The sequence below is a fragment of the Ursus americanus genome, chromosome 31 (assembly GCF_024610735.1).
Source record: "Ursus americanus isolate L20-20 chromosome 31, mUrsAme1.1.p, whole genome shotgun sequence".
Classification (NCBI taxonomy): Eukaryota; Metazoa; Chordata; class Mammalia; order Carnivora; family Ursidae; genus Ursus; species Ursus americanus.
Genome location: NC_142157.1, coordinates 32,053,226 through 32,072,269, shown reverse-complemented (window position 1 = coordinate 32,072,269; position 19,044 = coordinate 32,053,226). Strand labels below are relative to the sequence as shown.

The 19,044-nt window shown below is 46.0% G+C and overlaps 1 protein-coding gene across 3 annotated transcripts in view; it reads left to right on the top strand.

The window, feature by feature from the left end:
* Positions 1-19,044, top strand: part of FBH1 (F-box DNA helicase 1) — a 49,333-nt gene that overhangs the window by 14,414 nt on the left and 15,875 nt on the right. For all 3 annotated transcript variants that reach the window (XM_087857750.1, XM_045812966.2, XM_045812967.2), the window contains 14 exons: positions 3,501-3,631; positions 3,737-3,872; positions 5,972-6,162; positions 8,640-8,732; positions 9,084-9,178; positions 11,166-11,334; positions 12,042-12,264; positions 12,949-13,036; positions 13,122-13,208; positions 13,929-14,065; positions 15,968-16,067; positions 16,162-16,283; positions 18,044-18,119; positions 18,726-18,923. In XM_087857750.1, the coding sequence (XP_087713876.1) occupies positions 3,501-3,631; positions 3,737-3,872; positions 5,972-6,162; positions 8,640-8,732; positions 9,084-9,178; positions 11,166-11,334; positions 12,042-12,264; positions 12,949-13,036; positions 13,122-13,208; positions 13,929-14,065; positions 15,968-16,067; positions 16,162-16,283; positions 18,044-18,119; positions 18,726-18,923 (1,846 nt within the window). The remainder of the gene's footprint in view (positions 1-3,500; positions 3,632-3,736; positions 3,873-5,971; positions 6,163-8,639; positions 8,733-9,083; positions 9,179-11,165; positions 11,335-12,041; positions 12,265-12,948; positions 13,037-13,121; positions 13,209-13,928; positions 14,066-15,967; positions 16,068-16,161; positions 16,284-18,043; positions 18,120-18,725; positions 18,924-19,044) is intronic.

Sequence of the window (19,044 nt, the reverse complement as noted above, 5' to 3'; positions counted from 1 at the left end):
TTTATCTATTTGAAAGAGGGGGAGAGAGAGCATGAGCCGTGAGCAAGCAGGGGGAGGAGCAGAGTGGGAGGGAGGGGGAAGGGGAAAGAATCTCAAGCAGACTGCCCTGAGCGCAGAGCTGTCTTGGGGCTTGATCTCGTGACCCCGAGGTCGTGATCTGAACTAAAACCAAGAGTTGGACGCTTAACCAGCTGAGCCACCCAGGTGCCCCTCTTTCTTCTCCTTTTAAATTATTGGCTCATGGATAGAACCCTGCTGGTCCTATTTGTTTTTGCATTCTCCATTGTGCCTCATGGTATTTTATATATAGTAGGTGATTCATAAATGAGTCTTGTGTGGAATCACCCTGGTGTCTCTCTTGCCATTGATAGAGTGGGCAGCCCACGCTCTCAGAAGAGACTTCCTGGTGCTGACCTCATCCTGTCCCTACTCTGGCACCCTGCCCTTCTGTTGGTGCTTCAGTTACACTTCTTCCCTCCCAGCTGTGGGCTCAAGTGTCAACCCGAGGACTGGGAGCATGTTTTGCTTGGCTTATGATATCCCTTAGACTAGCCATTGGGGATAAACCCTAGGAAAGAAGATGAACTCTCCCTTTAAATATAGTGAAGTTTGGAAATTTAGGGATGGAGGGGTGCCTAGGTGGCTCGGTTGGTTATCTAGGACTCTTGGTTTTGGCTCAGGTTGTGGTTTTGGGGTCATGGGATCTAGCCCCGCATCAGGCTCTGCGTTCAACACAGAGTCTGCTTGGGATTCTCTCTCCTCCTTCCCCCTCTTCTCTTCCCCCCTATCTTGCATGTGTGCTCTCTTGCTCTTTCTCTTTCCCTCTCAAATAAATAAGTAAAATCTTCAAAAAAAAATTTAGGGATGGAGTGCAAGGTGAACATATCAAGACTTAGTACATTTTTCTTCTAAGCACGAAAGGTTCTGGATGAAATTTCATATCACTCTTGCTCCATTCTTTGCTTAAGGTCTTGTCTCCTACTTTCTGAGAACTGTCTCTCTGCCTTTGGATGTGAACTCTGTTTTGTGTCATAGTATTTCTTCCCACTAAACTGAGATGTCTCCCGTGTGAACTGAGGAGTCACAGATGGGGATAAGTGAGTTTTCTCCATTTTGCTTGAGAAGATCTGGGGAAAGATATCCCAGCGAATATTCTGTTTACCTCTTGAAATGGTCGACTGACAAGGATGCGATGTATTTATTTCCAGTGATCTGTCATAGCTCTCATTTTCCTTCCATTGCTCATAGTATCTTTCTCTGGCTTTGATTAAAGGTTATGCCGGCCTCACAGAATAAGTTTGGAGGTTCTCCCTCCTCTTTAGTGTTTTTGGAACGTTCGAGAAGGAATGATGTTAGTTCTCCTGAAGGAATTAATGCTTAGTGGAATTCTCCAGTGAAGCTCTCTGGTCCTGGACTTCTCTTGGTTGGGAGGTTTTTGGTTACCCGCTCAGTCATTTATTATTGGTCCGTTCAGATTTTGTTTCTTCATGAGTCAGCCTTGGTACGTTGTCTTCTAGGTTGTCCAATTTATTCGTGTCCTTTTATTTCTGGTATCAGTTGTAATGTCCCCCTTTCATTTCTGATTTCAGTTGTTTGAATCTCCTCTTTTTTTCTTAGTCTACAGAAGGTGTTGTCGATTTCGTTGATCTTTTAAGAAAACCAACTCTTAGTTTCAGTGATTTTTTTTTTTTTCTTCTGTTTTTTTTCTTCTCTATTTCATTTATCTCTGCTCTGGTCTTTATTATTTCCTTCCTTCTGCTCGCTTTTTTTCTAGTCCCTGTAGGTGTAACGTTAGGTTGTTGATTTGTGGTCTTTCTTCATCTTTAATAGAGATGTTTATGACTATAAACTTCTCTCTGAGCATGGCTTTCACTTCATCCCATATATTTTGGCATGCTGTGTTTTTCTTTTCATTTGTCTCAAGGTATTCTCTAATTTCTTATGGTTTCTTTTTTGACCCATTGGTTGTTTTAAGAGTGTGTTGTTTAGGGGCGCCTGGGTGGCACAGCGGTTAAGCGTCTGCCTTCGGCTCAGGGCGTGATCCCGGCGTTATGGGATCGAGCCCCACATCAGGCTCCTCCACTATGAGCCTGCTTCTTCCTCTCCCACTCCCCCTGCTTGTGTTCCCTCTCTCGCTGGCTGTCTCTATCTCTGTCAAATAAATAAATACAATCTTTAAAAAAAAAAAAAAGAGTGTGTTGTTTAATTTCCACATACTTGTGGGTTTTCCAGATTTCTTTCTGCTACTGATTTCTAGTTTCATTCCATAGTGATCAAAAAGGATACTTTCTATAATTTCAATCTTTTAAAATTTGTTTTTTTTCCTTTTCTTAAAAAAGATTTTACTTAAATTCGTTTAACGTATAATGTATTGTTGGTTTCAGAGGTAGAAGTCAGTGATTCATTAGTCTTATATGACACCCAGTGCTCATTAGATTTCGTGCCCTCCTTCATGTCCATCACCCCGTTACCCCATTCCCCCACCCACCTCCCCTCCAGCAACCCTCAGTTTGTTTTCTGTGATTAAGAGTCTCTTATGGTTTGTCTCCCTCTCTGATATCGTCTTGTTTTTGTGGCCTAGCATGTGATCTGTCCTGGAGAGTATTCCACGTGTACTTGAGAAGACCGTATATGCTGCTGCTGTTGGGTGGAATGTTCTGGTCTGTCTGTTAGGTCCCGTTGGTCATCTGTTGTTCACATCCTCTGCTTCCTTATTGATCTTCGGTCTGATTGTTCCGTTCATTCTTGAAAGTGGAGTATTGAAATCCCCTAGGACTATCTTATTGCCGTCTGTTCCTCCCTGTGGTTCTGTCTGTGTTTGCTTCCTTCATTGAGGGGCTCTGATATTTGGTACATTTATATTTACGATTATTATATCTTCTTGGTGAATTGGCCCTTTTATCATCATATAATCTCCTTTCTCTTGGAATCATTTTGGATGTAGAGCCTTTTTTTGTCTGGTATTAGTATAGCCACAGATTTTTTTTTTAATGATTTTATTTTTATTTACTTATTTGATTGAGAGAGAGAAGAGAGCATGAGCCAGGGGGGAGGGGCAGAGGGAGAGGGAGACAAGCAGACTCCCCACTGAGCAGGGAGCCTGACGCAGGGCTCGATGCCAGGACCTGAGATCATGACCTGAGCTGAAGGCAACGCTTATCTGACTGAGCCCCCCGCCCAGGCGCCCCCCAGCCACAGTTCTCTTATTATTTGATCTTCATTGAAACTCTGAGCTGTTAGTGTCGTGACGAGGGAAATTGAAGCACTAGCTTTTCCCAGATTCTGTATCAGATTAGTGTTGGAACCAAAATCAAGATCTAGTTCTCCTAGTTTCCAGCCAAAATGTGTGTAATGTCTCTACCCTACTTGCCCAGCTTTTGAATTGTGAGCTGTAAGTGCTTTTCAAGTGTCAGAAGATTGTCTGTATATTTGTGGCTTAATCTGCTGTCTCATGGCCATTGCCTTCTTATTATTGTGGATTTTTTTTTTAAATTATTCAGTTCATTCCTTGGAAAAAGCTGTATCATCGCTACCTGATGAATGAAGAGCAAGCCGTGAGCAAAGTGGATGGCATCCTGTTGAACTATGGTATAGAGAAGGAGTCAGACTTGTGTGTGCTGAACCTCATCCGGTGAGTTGCCTTTCTCCTGGGAGGAAGACCGATTCTGAAGTCCTTTCCCATGTGTTAGCACTTAGGACCACCTTTCTCACGGACTCTGCTGTGAATGTCGTACAGCTATACGGCCACCACTAAATGCTCCCCCAGTGTGGATCCTGGACGGGCGTTATGGAGTCTGAGGGATCACCTCCTCCTTCCCGAGGCAGAGGCGTGCGTGCGTCAGCACCTCCCTGATCTCTACGTGGCTGCTGCGGTGAGTGAGGGGGCTGTGAGGGATTGCAGGCCAAGGAGACACCCTTTCTCATCTCGAGAAAGTGTAGTGGTGATTCAGTCTGGCTGAAGGTTATTTTACATTTATTTTCAAAATTCCCCCCCTTTTTTTTAAAGAGAGGGAGTTGAGGGGCAGAGGGAAGGGGAGAGAATCTTAAGCAGGCTCCATGCCCAGCGCGGAACCGGACACTGGGCTTGATCTCCTAACCCTAAGGTCATGACTTGAGCCAAAATCAAGACTCGGATGCTTAACCGACTGTGCCACCCAGGTGCCCCTCAAAATCTTCCTTTAATCTCTGCTTTGAAGCCTTAATCTTGTCATTGGTCCCCTTATGGAAATAACAGGCCACATTGTTATAGATTCTTCAATTTGGAAGGAATTTTAAAAAGCAATATTTATTTATTTATTTTTAAAGATTTTATTTATTTGAGGGAGAGAGAGTGAGAGGGCACAAATAGAATTGGGACAGAGGGACAGGGAGAAGCAGGCTCTCCACTGAGCAGAGAGCCCAGTGTAGGGCTCGATCCCAGGAAGCTGGGATCATGACCTGAGCCGAAGGCAGACGCTTAACTGACTGAGCCACCCAGGCGCCCCTTAAAAAGCATTTAATCCAATTTCCCATTCTGTGGAGGAATCTTCAGCAGAGGATGGTCATCTGGCCTCTGAAAGCTTTAATTAAGAAGGATTTCTTTACAAGATAGCCTGTTCCATTGGCAACAGTTGGTTTATTTGAAAGAACTAGAGAAATGAAGGTTTTTACTAGACACCCATGAGTCGGTGGGAAGCTAGAAATAGTCTTCAGTTTCCTGATTCAGCCTTTTTTTTCTTAATAAGAAAAAACTGCTTAAAAATAATAAGATGAAAAGACACTAAAATGCTCACCATTCCCATATCTTTGGGTGTTGATATGACAGACGACCTTTTATTTTTTTTTAAATTTTCATGTATTTATTTGTTTTGAATTTATTTTTTTTAAATTCAATTCATTAACATGTAATGTGTTATTAGCTTCAGACGTAGTGTTCAATGATTCATCAGTTGTACCTGACTCGGTCTTGTGGCTCCTTACCTAGATCAGGGATTCTTAAAAGGAATCGCGTGCACCCTCAGCCTGTGCTCTGCAAGCTGCAGAGGGCTGGACATCCAGCCATGTGTATTCTTTCTGTCTTTAGTGAAGTGATTGCTGGTGATGGTGGGGTGAGATTTCGAGGACCCCGAAATTATAACCGGGATGCCTGTAGTAAAGTGAAGAATGAGAAAGATACCTTTCTAGTATTTGACTATTTCCGTGTTCGTGAACACTTTCTTAGATACTACTAAACAGAGTGTATTGTGTCCATAGTAAATTTTTAGTCATTTATTTAATATTAATTAAAACATTAATATTATTTAAACATTAATTAACCTAAATAATAACATGAAGTAAAGAGTCGATTTTTTTTTCTTTAAAGATTTTATTTATTTGAGAGAGGGAGTGAGCGAGAGAAAGCGTGATGGGGGGAGGGCAGAGGCAGAGGCAGAAGCAGACTCCGCACTGAGCAGGGAGCAATGTGGGGCTTGATCCAGGACCCTAGGATCATGCCCTGAGCCGAAGGCAGGTGCTTAACTGAATGAGCCACCCAGGCCCCAATAAATAATAGATTAACATCTTAATGCCAGGGAATTGTTGGTCTTGGTTTTGTCCCCGAAAGCCTGCTGTCTTCTTTTGCGTCTTCCTTCCCTTGTGCCTCCCGGGTGAGCACCGTTGCATGGTGACCTTGCTCTGGCCCTGTCCAGTCTCTGTAGACCTGAGAGCTCACGCTGCCCTGGAGAGGAGTGGTGGGGAGGTGGGCGTATCCTCTCTAGGCAAGGTCCTAGGTTAGATCCTTTATTCATGTTTTTTAACTAAAGAAAACTAAGAACCCAAATGCAGAAGTGATGAGAAGAAGGAAATCCAGGGTGAAAGGAAAAGTTGCCGTGTTTCCAAATGTCCTGTGGAAAGTTTGCACTTGGCTCAGGCAATCTGAGACTTGGCTCTCTTCGCTGGTTGTCTGACGTGTTCTGGGTCTTTCCTCCCCTCCCCGGTCCGCCTCCCTCCACAGGGTGTCAACGTATGGGCTCTGGTGGCGGCCATCGTGCTCCTGTCCAGCAGTGTGAATGACATCCAGCAGCTGCTCTTCTGCCTCCGGAGACCCAGCTCCACCGTGACCATGCCAGACATCACCGAGACCCTGTACTGCATCGCTGTGCTTCTCTACGCCATGAGGGAGAAGGGGATCAACATCAGCAACCGGTAAAGCCGTGGGGGGAAGAGCTGAGGCCCTGGTAGAGGCAAAGGCCGGCGCTGGCTGCGAGGCCCAGCGCTAGTACTGGGTGAGCCGTCGGTCTCACAGGCCCCCGCCGTGTCCGTCGCGGTGAAAGCAGGTGCTGTGAGCATCAGACGTGCTCTGCACACGTGAAGTGCCACGCGGCCGGAAATAGCGCTGAGGCAGGCGGACACGCAAGGCTGTCGAAGCCTGACGTGAAGTCCCCTCACCAACAGGAGCCTTCTTTCTTCCTGCGTGGCTTCATTTTCCTAGGAAAGCATTAGGATTTGGTGCCTCCATTTCTCTTTTGGGACGGGATGTAAACCTTGTGGCTGAGTCTCGCCTGCCTCGCCGTCTCTAGCATGTGGGTGGCTTATTGGGAGTGACCGTCGCGGTTTCGCTCGCCAGCAGGTGTGCACAGGTCAGCTGGCAGGGGGCCAGCAGCTCTGAAGCACGTGCTGCGCGTCCCAGTTTCTCAGGCATTCAGGATGTGCCGGTGACCGAGTCGGCCGCTGTTCTAGTCCTCCTGGTGGACTGTGTGATCCAGGGAGGGGAGACAGGTACTGCGTAAGGAAACGCGTGACACAAGAACGTGTAGTGAGTGGAAAGTGGTACAAAGAAAAAGAAGTGGGTGACAGGCCAGGGAGGTGGGGAGCACCACGTTAGATGGGGTGGGTGAGGAAAAGCCTTTCTGAGGAAGTAACATTTGAACTAAAACCTGAATGTCAATTTTAAAATGACATTTTAAGACTTGAGAGCATTTTAGCAGAAGTCATAGATAATTTCAGGGTCCAAAGACAGGAATGAATTTAGTATATACAAGGAAGAGGAGTAGTCCAGTGTGGCAAGACTGTAGTGAAGAAGAGGGAGACCGAGCCATGGTTTCGTGGGAAGCGTAACCGGCAGTGGCCAGACGAGGGAAGCTGATGTAGGCCACGGGGAGAAGTCAGAATGAAGTCCCAGCTGTGAAGGGCAGCTGTCAGAGAGCCCTGACGCCCGACCTGGAGACAGGCAGTGTGCTTCTGCCGCCCGTCCTGGGGAGGCAGAAGGCCCAGAGAGGATATCCTTCCTCTGGAACCCCTGAGCCCTAAGTGGAGCATGGCTGGGGGCACCATGTGAGCTGTGGCCCAGTCGTCCTTGCTGGAGTTCAAGGATGGAACATGCATGCTCCAGAAATGTCAGTCTGAGTTACGTTTCAGTTTATTAAATGTTTTTTATGTTGTATCCACATCATGGCATTGAGGCATGGGACAAGGAGCTTTAGGGTTAATCGGGACAAGACAAATACACAAATGGTAAATAACGTTCTTAAGTGCAAATACGAACCTACAGGTTCTGTCCATGTTCACAAGGATGGAGAGGAGGAATGGAGGGTACGATATGTTGAGTTTTGTTGTGTTTATGTATTTCTTCCTGCTTATACTTGGGAGGTAATATGAGCGGAGACTGAAGTGTTAATCTTATTAAAGGTATTTGTGGGTGCTCAGAGGTCACTTTCCCTCTGGGGCTGGGGAGCAATGCGCTAAATGTGGGTACTTGGTGATGAGGGAGAAGAGTTTGGGGTCCGTGTGAACGCAGAGAGCTTTGGAGTGGCTTGTTAGCGGGCTGTTTGCCCATTTCTGGGGCCACTGCTGAGTGCTCTGTGTCATCTTGGGCCCCTCTTGGTGGCTTGGAGGCCATTTTGTTTCCAGTCCTTGGTAATCATATCTTGTTCTCTGTGTAACACCCTTCCTTTGGGACCTTTAAAGATAGCATGTTCTTCGTGTTTCTACACCAATTATCACCTTACAAGTAGCAGGGAGCAGAACAAAGGAGTCTGAGAAAGATACGATGACATTAAGTTGATGTCGAACAAGAATCGCACTGATCAGAGTAGAATTTACATTTGTTTTCAGCTGGTTCTTTTTTTTTTTTTTTCTAAGATTTTATTTATTTGTTCAACAGAGAGAGAGTGCATGTGCACACAAGTGGGGGGAGGGACAGGCAGAGGCAGAGGGAGAAGCAGGCTCCCCACTGAACAAGGAGCCCAATGCAGGACTTGATCCCAGGACTCTGGAATCATGACCTGAGCCTAAGGCAGACACTTAACCAGCTGAGCCACCCAGGCGCCCCTCAGCTGGTTCTTAGTGCTTTTGTAATTATTTGTCTCTTAGGATCACAGCTAGTGCTTTGATCCCCAAACAGCATGTCCTGGTCTCTCTGCCACTACACACTGGAGCCAGGCAGCTTTTCAGAGCTGGGCTTTCCAAGAGGGCTTTGGTCAGCTCTAGGTATATTTAAAATCTTTTCTTTTCTTTTTTCTCTTCTTTTCTTTTCCTTTCTTTTCTTTCTTTCGTTTTTCCATAAAATGGTGGTAGGTATTTTCCTTTTAGAAATGGTAGGGAGTCCAGGTACATCTAAGGGAAAACAAGATAGAGATTGTGACTTAATTTGAAAATCTCTAAATCTGCTTTCTCCCTATTAGGATTCACTACAACATTTTCTATTGCCTGTATCTTCAGGAGAATTCCTGTACTCAGGCCAGAGAAGTTACAGGGGAACCGTCGGTTTGGCCAGGGTATGTATATGGGAGCGTGTGTGTGTGTGTGTGTGTTTTGTCTTCTAGTCTCGGTTCCTTCTTATACTTAAGGAGGAGAGGGGTTTTGTCTTACCAGTTTCATGGAGGTATAATTTACATTACATAAAATTCACCCATTTTAATTGTACAATTCAGTGATTTTCAGTAAATTTATTGAGTGTGGACCCAGCATCATAAACTAGCTTTGGAACATGTTTATCTCCCCAAGGGGAGGCCTTTCGTTTGGTTAATTTTGTTCCTCTGATCGGCCTGTTTGCTTTGTGACAGTCCATCACCTGCTCTTTTGAATTCCTTTCTATTTTTCTAATTTCTCTTCTGTAATGATTATAGCAAGAAAACAACCATCCAACTTACACACGAGCAACAGCTGATTCTGAGCCACAAGATGGAACCTCTCCAGGTGGTAAAGATTATGGCATTTGCAGGTAAGGGAGCTCACCATTCCTGGACTAGAGAGTCAGGTTCAAGCCTCTTATCCCTGCATCCCTCTTCCTTGCTACCTGCCAGAATTTCTTTACCTTGGTCTGTTATCCAACTATTGCAGTTAAATTATTAAATTAAATTAAATTAATTTATTTACGTTTTTAAAAAGATTTTATTTATTTGTTGGTCAGAGAAAGAGAGAGTGTGTGCGCACACAAGCAGGGGGAGCGGCAGAGGGAGAGGGAGAAGTAGGCTCCCTGCTGGGCAAGGACCCTGACGTGGGACTTGATCCTAGGACCCTGGGATCGTGGCTTGAGCTGAAGGCAGATGCTTCTCCGACTGAGCCACCCAGGCGTACCAATTAAATTATTTTAAAAGCAGTTAAGGAATGCCTGGTTTTTTTCTTCCTTTTTTTTTTTTTTAAAACCACTCCTGGGCACATCCACAGTGGAGTTCCTGGTTGGACAGATAGTTCATAGGAATTAGTTTGTGAGAGAGATGCTGTCAGGATTGACCCAGGCCATCATTTATCGTTGTCTACGCTCAGACACTGATTGCTCACAGAAAGGCAGGCCATGTTTCCGTAGCTCCCTGATTTCTGTCCGGTAAAGTCAGGGAGGCTGTCCCTGCATTGGATTCTAACCTACATTCCTAAATACGCAGTCTGTAATTCTCCTGCCTCAGTCAACTAATTGTACTTGCAGTCTCCTAAAGTACTTGGTTATCCTTTTGTCTGAGCCTTTGCTCATACTGTTTTCTACCTGGAATTCCTTCCTGCTTCTTTCTGCGTAAATGTCCTACTACGAACAACAGCAGCCATTCGTTCAGCACCTGGCACCGTGCTAAACCCTAACAGCATTCTGGAAGGTCGGTTAGTTACCTCTGTTTTACAGATGAGGATTTGAAGCTCAGAGAAATTACAATGACTTGCCCCAGGTTAAATAAGCGAATAAGTGGAAGAGGTAGAATTCAGAGCTGGGTCTGTTTCTCTCCAAGAGCATGCCTCCCCCCACCCCTACCCGCCTTCTTTGCCTTGCTGTGTCTGACTCCCATCATTGCTGTTTCTTCTTGGTGGAGGCCTCTTTAGCCATTTGAGTCCCACGTGATCTCTGAACTCGTACTGTAACTAATCATCTGTATTAGCTGATTGGTACCTGATTATTCAATAAGTATAGCCAACACACACATTCTATAAATGCTTCTACGCTATGTCATTAATCTTCACAGTAGCCCTGTTTGGTAGGGAAAGAGGCACTATTTTTCTGCTCTTACAGGTGAGATTTTTTGTTTCCAAATTCACTCTCTCTTTTTTTTTTTGTTCTGTGTTGTCATTATACTCTCATTTTGTTCTAATTGTTTCAACTGTGTTGGTTTTGTATTCCCAATGAGATTGTAGTACCGGAACCTTGCTTTATGGTTTTGTTTTGTTTTGTTTTTTGACATACTCCCAGTGCTTAGCATACAGCTGAGCATGGAGTAGGTGCTCATAAGTGCTTGTTAAGTGAACGATAACTGAATAAATGAAGGGTGGAGAGGCAGGGTACACTGGAGAGCTCAGAATGGGCCGGAAGTATCCTTCAGTCTCACTTGCATGCTGTTGCCATTGAAGCGCTACTGATGCCTAGGCCAGCAATAGCTACTCTTACTGAGTTCCTCTGCTGGTTACCTTGATGCTTGCCTTTATCCTGCCAGACCCTGCAGGGTCAGCGTTGCCCATGCGTGGCTGAGGAGCACGATGATAGTCAGTGAGGTCGAGCGGCTCGCCACTCACTGCTCAGCTAGAGCCGGCCAGAGCCACGATCTCAGCCCAGGTTAATCTGGCTTAGAATCCGCTGCTCTTTTCACTACACCTTATCAGTATTGAAAAACTTGTCACGGTCTAGTTTCAAGCAAGAGGCAAGATAAGCATGAATAAGACCTGATTAGGGCATCCTTTGGAACAGTTTTTCCTGGTCAGAGGGTCACCTCCTTTCCTCTTGGCTTCCCCAGGCACCGGGAAGACCTCTACCCTGGTCAAGTACGCTGAGAAGTGGTCTGAGAGCAGGTTTCTGTATGTGACATTCAACAAGAGCATCGCAAAGCAGGCCGAGCTAGTCTTCCCCAGCAATGTCATCTGCAAAACCTTTCATTCCATGGCCTATGGACACGTCGGGCGGAAGTGAGCATTGCACTGCCACCATCATTGTCTAATTCCTGGTTTTCACGTTGCGGTCATCATGATTGCATATGAGCTTACACACAGCAGCACTGAGAAAATGGAATGCTTTCAGCTCCACTTATAGGCAGGCAATAGAAAGATATTTAGTGATTTGCACTTTTACCTTGTAAAAATGTGTTGTTTGCAAATAATAGTATCTTACTGAGGTGAGCATTCTCATTTCTCTGGAACTGAGGCACAGAAAGTGCCCGTGACTGGTCTGGAGTGCAGGCCCTCAGCAGTCTGACAGACAGGCTTCCCTTGGACGAGGTAGGGAGGGGTGGGGAGAAGACTCAGCTGACGGGCACTTGCCCAGGCCTCTTGGGGCCTCTGAACTAGAATTCCCTTGGATGGGAGGACTTCAGGGACTCGAGTGTCCCCCTGGGGACCTCTTGGAGTCTAGTCCACACCATGGAGTCATAGCATCTGCCGTGAGCCACTTCATCTTTTGGGTTATTTGAGAATTCCTGAAAGCCAGATGAAGCCATTTCCAATCCTGCATGGACCTTGCTCAACTTCTCTGGCTTTTGTTTACCCCTAACCTGTTGTGACATTTAAGGTGGCCAGGTGGTGTCACTGTAGGAAGGGGCTTGGAGTGGGGGGAGACACTAAATACCACATTGCAGTGGTAACAGTCAAATACTGTTCATTTGGGATATGTGTTGCAGGTACCAATTGAAGAAGAAATTGAATCTCTTCAAGTTGACACCCTTCATGGTCAATTCTGTCCTTGCTGAAGGGAAAGGTGGATTCATAAGGGCCAAGCTAGTATGTAAGACTTTAGAAAACTTCTTTGCCTCGGCTGACGAAGAGCTGACTATTGATCACGTGCCTATCTGGTGTAAGAACAGCCAAGGACAGAGAGTCATGGTTGAACAGAGTGAAAAGCTGGTGAGTATCTAAATATCTTTAGTAGTGGGGATCGAGGATAAATGAGAAGAGCTGACATGATACACTGTTCTGCTTGTCTTTGATTTCTTCAGAACTGCTGGCTGGAAGTCTGACCCCCAGACTGCAGGCCCGTCATGGTAGCTGGGAGGGGTGGTGTTTTCTGTGAAGAGGACTCACAGACATTTTACTTAATCTGCACACTGGTCCTCTTAATTCAACACATGAGGCTCCTTCTACCCAAGGTTTATAGGAGCATGTCATTGAGTCTACAAGATGTAGAATTTAAAGATATGGAATCTCTTTTCTGATTTTTCTTGTCTCTTCAGTCATTGGCCATTCTTTGTACGACTTAGTGGTCAGTCATAAATCTAGAGAACTAATCCAGCCTTTTCTGGTTCGTCATATCTTGTGCTCTTCCCCAATTCCCACCTGCCCCAGATCTTGTACTCTTTGAGCGATTTTCTGTTACTGGGCTTGGTATGGCCCAAGCTTCTTACTCATCTCTGCACTTGACATTGTTCAGAGGCTATCGTGGAGCCGGAGGAAGGTTAGGGAGGTGACTGCCCCTCACCGTGCTGTGATGGTGCCTTTGTTCAGACCTCTGTGTATGAGAATGAAAGTGATGTCAGGAGGTGTCTTTTCCAGGGTCTTAAACTATGACTTGCTGTATCACTTGCTTTCTAGAACGGTGTCCTTGAAGCCAGCCGACTCTGGGACAACATGCGGAAGTTGGGGGAATGCAAAGAAGAGGCTTACCAAATGACTCATGATGGTATGCCAGTTCCCACCTCTTGGTATCTGTTAAATGTGACTGCTTTACTTGAGAGTTCTGACTCTTTGCTGCTCCCTTCTTTTAGGCTATTTGAAACTCTGGCAGCTGAGCAAGCCTTTGCTTGCCTCTTTTGACGCCATCTTTGTGGATGAGGCCCAGGACTGTACCCCAGGTGATAAACTATTCAGGACATCAGTAGTCTCAAACACATAGAAACAACATCATGATTATGTAAGAGGACATACATGTGATATAAGTTGGTGATTATTATTTGTCATAAAGAAGAGGAGCAAATGATAATTTGGTCACACAGAAATCCTTTATTATTTGACTTTGTATTTCAGCAGTTGTCCTTCACCCCCCCCCCCCATCTCAAAGCAAATTTATTTTTCTGTAAACGTTTTGCTTCGGTTAGTCTTAAAACGTTGAGTATGCGTAGGTCATCAGGTGATAGGGACCTAGACTCATGCTGAGTGGGAAAAGCTAGTCAACTTAGAGCCGGACAGTTTGTGTTGTTTGTTTTTCAAGTGGCTGATAGAAAATAGTGTGCCTTTGTGGGGTCATTTTTGAGCTTTGAGTTACAATGTTAGAAAAGACAATTTGCCTCATTTTTTATTTGCTTATGTGGTTTTTTTTTTTTAGCCTCCATCATTTATCCGGGACTAAAAATAATCTGCATTCCTAGGCTTAGAAATGGTTTCTCTTGTCCATTATATAGTTGTTTCTTTGCATTGCCTGCGTATCCTGCAGGGAAAGACAACTCTGTTGTCCAGCGTGCCCTGGCTTCGTTTCATGAAGCGTTTTCATCTTTTTCTGTCGTAAATACGGTTTCTTTTTGCTCTGTGAGTTGGCATTCCTTCAGCTTTCTTACTGTCCCTCTTATTGGTTGCAGCTATCATGAACATAGTTCTGTCTCAGCCATGTGGGAAAATCTTTGTAGGGGACCCACATCAACAGATCTATACCTTCCGTGGTGCAGTCAATGCTCTGTTTACAGTCCCTCACACGCACGTCTTCTATCTCACACAGGTAAGAGCTCTCGCTGCTTCCGAGCCCCCAGAACCATAGAAGCAAGCATTGTGGTTCCCCACCCTCGCTTTCCCGTGGTTACCCTGTGACAGGCGCCCAGTACGTAGCAGATCCTTGCTTCTAAGCGCTGGTTCTCTGTGGCTCTCGGGGTCTGCAAAGTCAAAACTGTGTTCACAACACTTGCGTGTGCCGTTGTCACCGTGTTCACCTTTGCACCGCTGACGCCTTCCCGTGCGTCAAGGCGGGGGCACCACATGGTGCTGGCAGTCCTCGTGCTCTTCTTGTGACGTGCTCAGAGTAAACCAAACAAAAGTGGTTCACTCAGGAGCGTCCTGGTGTGACAGCAGACGGATGAACTGCTGGCCCTGGGGTGTGTCTCTAGTATTGTGTGCGAGCAAGTGGCAAGTGTGAATAAAGCACTTCTCCCTCGGAAGTGTGTTGGCTGTCTGACCAAGAGCACTCTTGGGATTGAGTTGTGAGCTCAGCTGGCTGCGTTTGTGTGTCGTTACTGTTGGTACTTGAAAGAACAGCTGACAGACTCGGGTATTTGGCATTTTCTCAAAAATGAAGGAAGTGAGCTGTGACTTCAAGGAAAACAACTGACAAATGTTTGTTGCCAAAGATAAAATTCTTGCTTTCAAGTGAAATAAAAATTTGGGAAATTTGTGTCTGCCCCTGTGAGCGTGACGACGCATGGCATCCTTGGCTGGCTGAGAAAGCTGTAACGATCCTCTATTTTCCGGTACCTGTCTGTGGGAGGCTGTAGGGGTATCTACATGAAGTGTTGAGAATTCTTCTGCAAAGAAGATTTTTGTCTTCTCTCCCACTTACTTACTCAGTCATTTGTTTATGTCGGTGAGGATTCATGGGTATTTTATTTCATGTTTTATTTCATGTCACTCAGAATGGTTCTGTAGCAACAAAGTACTATTTGTCAAAAGTCTCGTGTTTTCCTGAGTGTTGTTGATGTTCACCACAGCACATCGTAGTTTATTACTTCAAGTCACAAATGCATGGGAAAGGGCAATAAGTACTATGAGTTTGGGGACAAATGGTGTCTTTCCAGCTGCACTGATCAAGGAAGTAGGCTGTGGGGCCATGTTTTGAAGGGTAGGAGACCATTTTGCCCTGTGCCGAGGCAGGGGGAGCGCAGGGAATGCTCGGGAAGTGAAGATGCTTGGGGCTGGCTGTGTGGAGCAGCAGTTTTAAATGAATGTTGAGGGAGTCTCAGAGGTGAGGGGAGAAACCCCCCAGCCCTCCCTCAATCTTTTGTATAATTTACACTTCTTCATTAGATTTGATTTGGAAGGAAGGCTAGGTTTGCTTAAAAGAGCAGTTTGCCATTGGTCTTGGGGAAAGAAAGGAAACAAGGCTGTCTGGGCTGTGAGGGCTGTTCACAGTGCATGCATCGCCTGTTTCCTCATGTGCTGCTCTTCCTATTTTCCAGCAAGGGTGTGGCCCTGGTGAAAGTGTGTGGGAAAGAGTCATCTGACAGAGATGCATCTGGCAGTGGGAGGGGGAGACCAAGTGGGTGAGGCATGGAGTTCGGGTTGCTGAGCTGGGCTGGCAGCAGTGGTGAGAACAATAGTCTAGGCCCCATGGTGGGAGAATTGCCCAGATTTGGATTTGGGGATCAGGGGTAAAGGAAGATAGGTAACCTGAATTTCAGGATGGAAGCTGTTTCAGGATGGAAGCTGCAGTTCTGAAAGCTCAGAAGTCAAGTCAGTGATCATTTGACTGTGAGTGGGTTTGCAGTGGGGAATTGCAAATCCCCTTTGCAGATAGGGTGAGTCAGGAATCAACAGTTGGGTTTGGCAAGGCCGGGACTCGCAGGGACAGAAACGTGCTAACCTACTTTAGGGAGGGGTTGTTGACTCCGTTTGTTTTGTTGTTTTCCCACAGAGTTTCAGATTTGGTGTGGAAATTGCGTATGTGGGAGCTACCATCTTGGATGTCTGCAAGCGAGTAAGGAGAAAGACTTTGGTTGGAGGAAACCATCAGAGTAAGGCTTTTAGTTACTCTTCGTTTATTTGTTCCAAAAATTATTTTTCCTCTTTATTTGGATTTGTCACAGAGTTTGTGCTCTCTCCCAAAAGGTGGCATTAGAGGTGATGCCAAGGGCCAGGTGGCCCTGTTGTCCCGGACCAATGCCAACGTGTTTGATGAGGCTGTGCGGGTGACCGAGGGAGAAGTCCCTGCGAGGATACATCTGATTGGGGTAAGAGTAAATTTCTGTTGACTGCTTCCTGCACAGACACAAGCCTAGCCAATGAAAACATTCGGCTTCGTTAGGGTTATTACACCAGCAAGCATCTGGGGCTTGGGGCACCATCTGCGCCATGACTGAAGTCTTTGCCCCTAGCCATTCTGATCATATTAGCCAGACATTCCTATAAAGGCCCAGTAAGGACTGAGGATCCTTTCTTCCACACTTTAAAGCACTAATGCCCTTCTCATCTATGGCTTTGCCAACGATGCTGCCAGCTGGCTACCTGTGAGTGTTGTGGTGTATGGCGTTTGTTAGCGTAAGAACAGGGGAGCTGCCAACACAGCGGGAAGCGCTAGCGAGCTCCACGTAGAGGGTGTGCCCACCTGGGTTCTAGCTCTGGTTCTGTCACTAACTTTGTGTGGCTTGCGGCAAGTCACAACTTCCGTGTGCCTCATTCTCTCCATCTCTGAGACAAAAACAATGCCTTGCCTTTACCTGGTTCACGGGGAAGTTAGGATGAAGTGACATGTGTATGACATTTCTAACTCTTCAAAGCAAAGCGATATGACTAAAAGACAGTCACTCCTTTTATGAAGAAGAGAGTTTTCTGAGGGTTTACTATGCGTGGGCACTCAATAAATACAGTCAGTGAATCGTAATCAGAAGATGTTCTGAGTTTTCTCTTTTTTATTGATAGAGAGTATGTAGCCAAGTTACAGAAGTTTTGGAAATTAAAAGGAAAAAAAGTGACCCTAAATCTCAGTATTTCAGAGAATAATTTTCTCTTTTGCTGTTTATATGTATGTCTTTGTCTTTATAGACACACATTTCAACATAATTGTAATTATAACGTACAGACAAACGTGCATGTTTCACTCAACACCTGAGCGTCTTTTCTTTCACGGTGCTCCATTAATGACTCTGGTATTTCATCTAGTGGGTATAGTGTAATTTAGGCATTTTTGTCGTTGTAAGAAAATAGCACTCTTGGAGGGTGGCCCACGCCGGGCATGGCAGACAGTAGGCGGCTGTGGTCCCTCCGTCACTCCCATGTGTCGTCTGAAGCATGTGTCCACGCTTGTGATCACATCTGCCTTCCCACTATAGTACGTGCTGGCTTATTTCAGTCTCTGTCTTACGTTAGTGGTTGACATGTCCCTTTTCCAAATGAGGACAAATCCTTGGAGTGTGGCGCCTTGGTCCTGGGCAGTGCTCAGCGCATGCTTCTAGGTAGAATGGGCTGCACTCCGACACAGGCAGGCCCCCTCCTGCAGGAGCTAACCTTCTAGAACATACAACAGTCTGGACCTGTAGACATTCTCTAGCATAGTTCTTTTCTCCAGAGACACAGTGGTGAGTACTCACACTCCACACGTTGTTCAGGTATCCTCGTAACCTCCATCGCGGCCATTTTTCTGTTCCTGGAAGGTAGATGGTTTCAGTTGCCCCTTTTGGACAAGAAAGCAGCATGCAGCTGGTTTTTGCCCCTCCCCCCCTTTTTTAAACAGAGGAAGAGTTTGAGGTAGCAGCCAGGCCTTAGCGTTTGAGAATCCTGACTGCTCAGGCTGCATGATAGCCTAATGCTGTTGTGCTTGGTGAAATTTCCTGCTGACTGTTTGCTCTGGGTGCGATTTGAGATCCATTTCTACGAAAACATCTCATTTCAAAATCCCATCTCTACATTTGCTTTACTTTGTTTTGTTAAAACAACAATAACAAAACAAAACAGAAAACAAAAAAACAAAAATCCCACCAAAAAACTTTTTCAGGGGATTAAATCATTTGGATTGGACAGAATCATTGATATTTGGATCCTTCTTCAGCCGGAGGAAGAACGGAAGAAACGTGAGTACCCTCCTGGCCGTGGTGCAGTGGACAGGAACGTTCCAGTGACGAGGGACGGGAGAAGGCTGGGCTTGCTCTGAGTCAGCACTCTTACTTTTCTCCTGGAGAAGGGTGGAGCTAGTGTGGCTCTCTTCCTATCAGGAGTGGGATGCCTGAGGCCTCCTGTTGCAGAGGTACTGAGAGCTTTTTCCAGACCCTTCTCTTAGAAGTCTGAATTTCTTCCTATTGTCGGTCCCTTAGGCTGTCATCCCTTGTCATCTTTCTGTCTGCCTGGGCACTTTTACCCACCGAAACTTCTGCATGGGCCCCAGATGGTCATTTCTAACATCCTGTAGCATATTTCTTTTCCACACTGTGCTGTTCACATCCCTGTGAAGTAGGTAAGGATGTAAGGGTCGGGCCCTTGATCCTCAGTTTGGAGACGGAGAGGCTAAAGCACAGGTCCTTTCTGACTTGCCCAGGGTCACACAGCAGGTTAGTGATGCAGTCGGGACTAGAACCCGGATCTCCCAGGGTTTGTGCTGCTGTTGGCTAGGAAGGTGGAGCTGCGGCCGCCGGAGCTTAGTGTAGCCCTGTCGTGTTAACCGGAGTGTGTGTTCTCCTTAGAGAACCTCGTTATTAAAGACAAGTTTATTAGAAGATGGGTGCACAAAGAAGGCTTTAGTGGCTTCAAGAGGTACGTGACCGCAGCCGAGGACAAGGAGCTGGAAGCCAAGATTGCAGTCGTTGAGAAGTATAACATCAGGATTCCGGAGCTGGTGCAGAGGATAGAGAAGTGCCACATAGAAGACCTGGACTTTGCAGGTGAGGAGAACAGTGGGTTGCTCACCTCCCAGCAGGAGGGCGGGCAGGTGGCCCTCTTCCTGCAGGTTTCTCAAGGGCGCTCCTGGGGAGCCTGGGGGGAGGGGGAGCCGAGCTGCCGCTC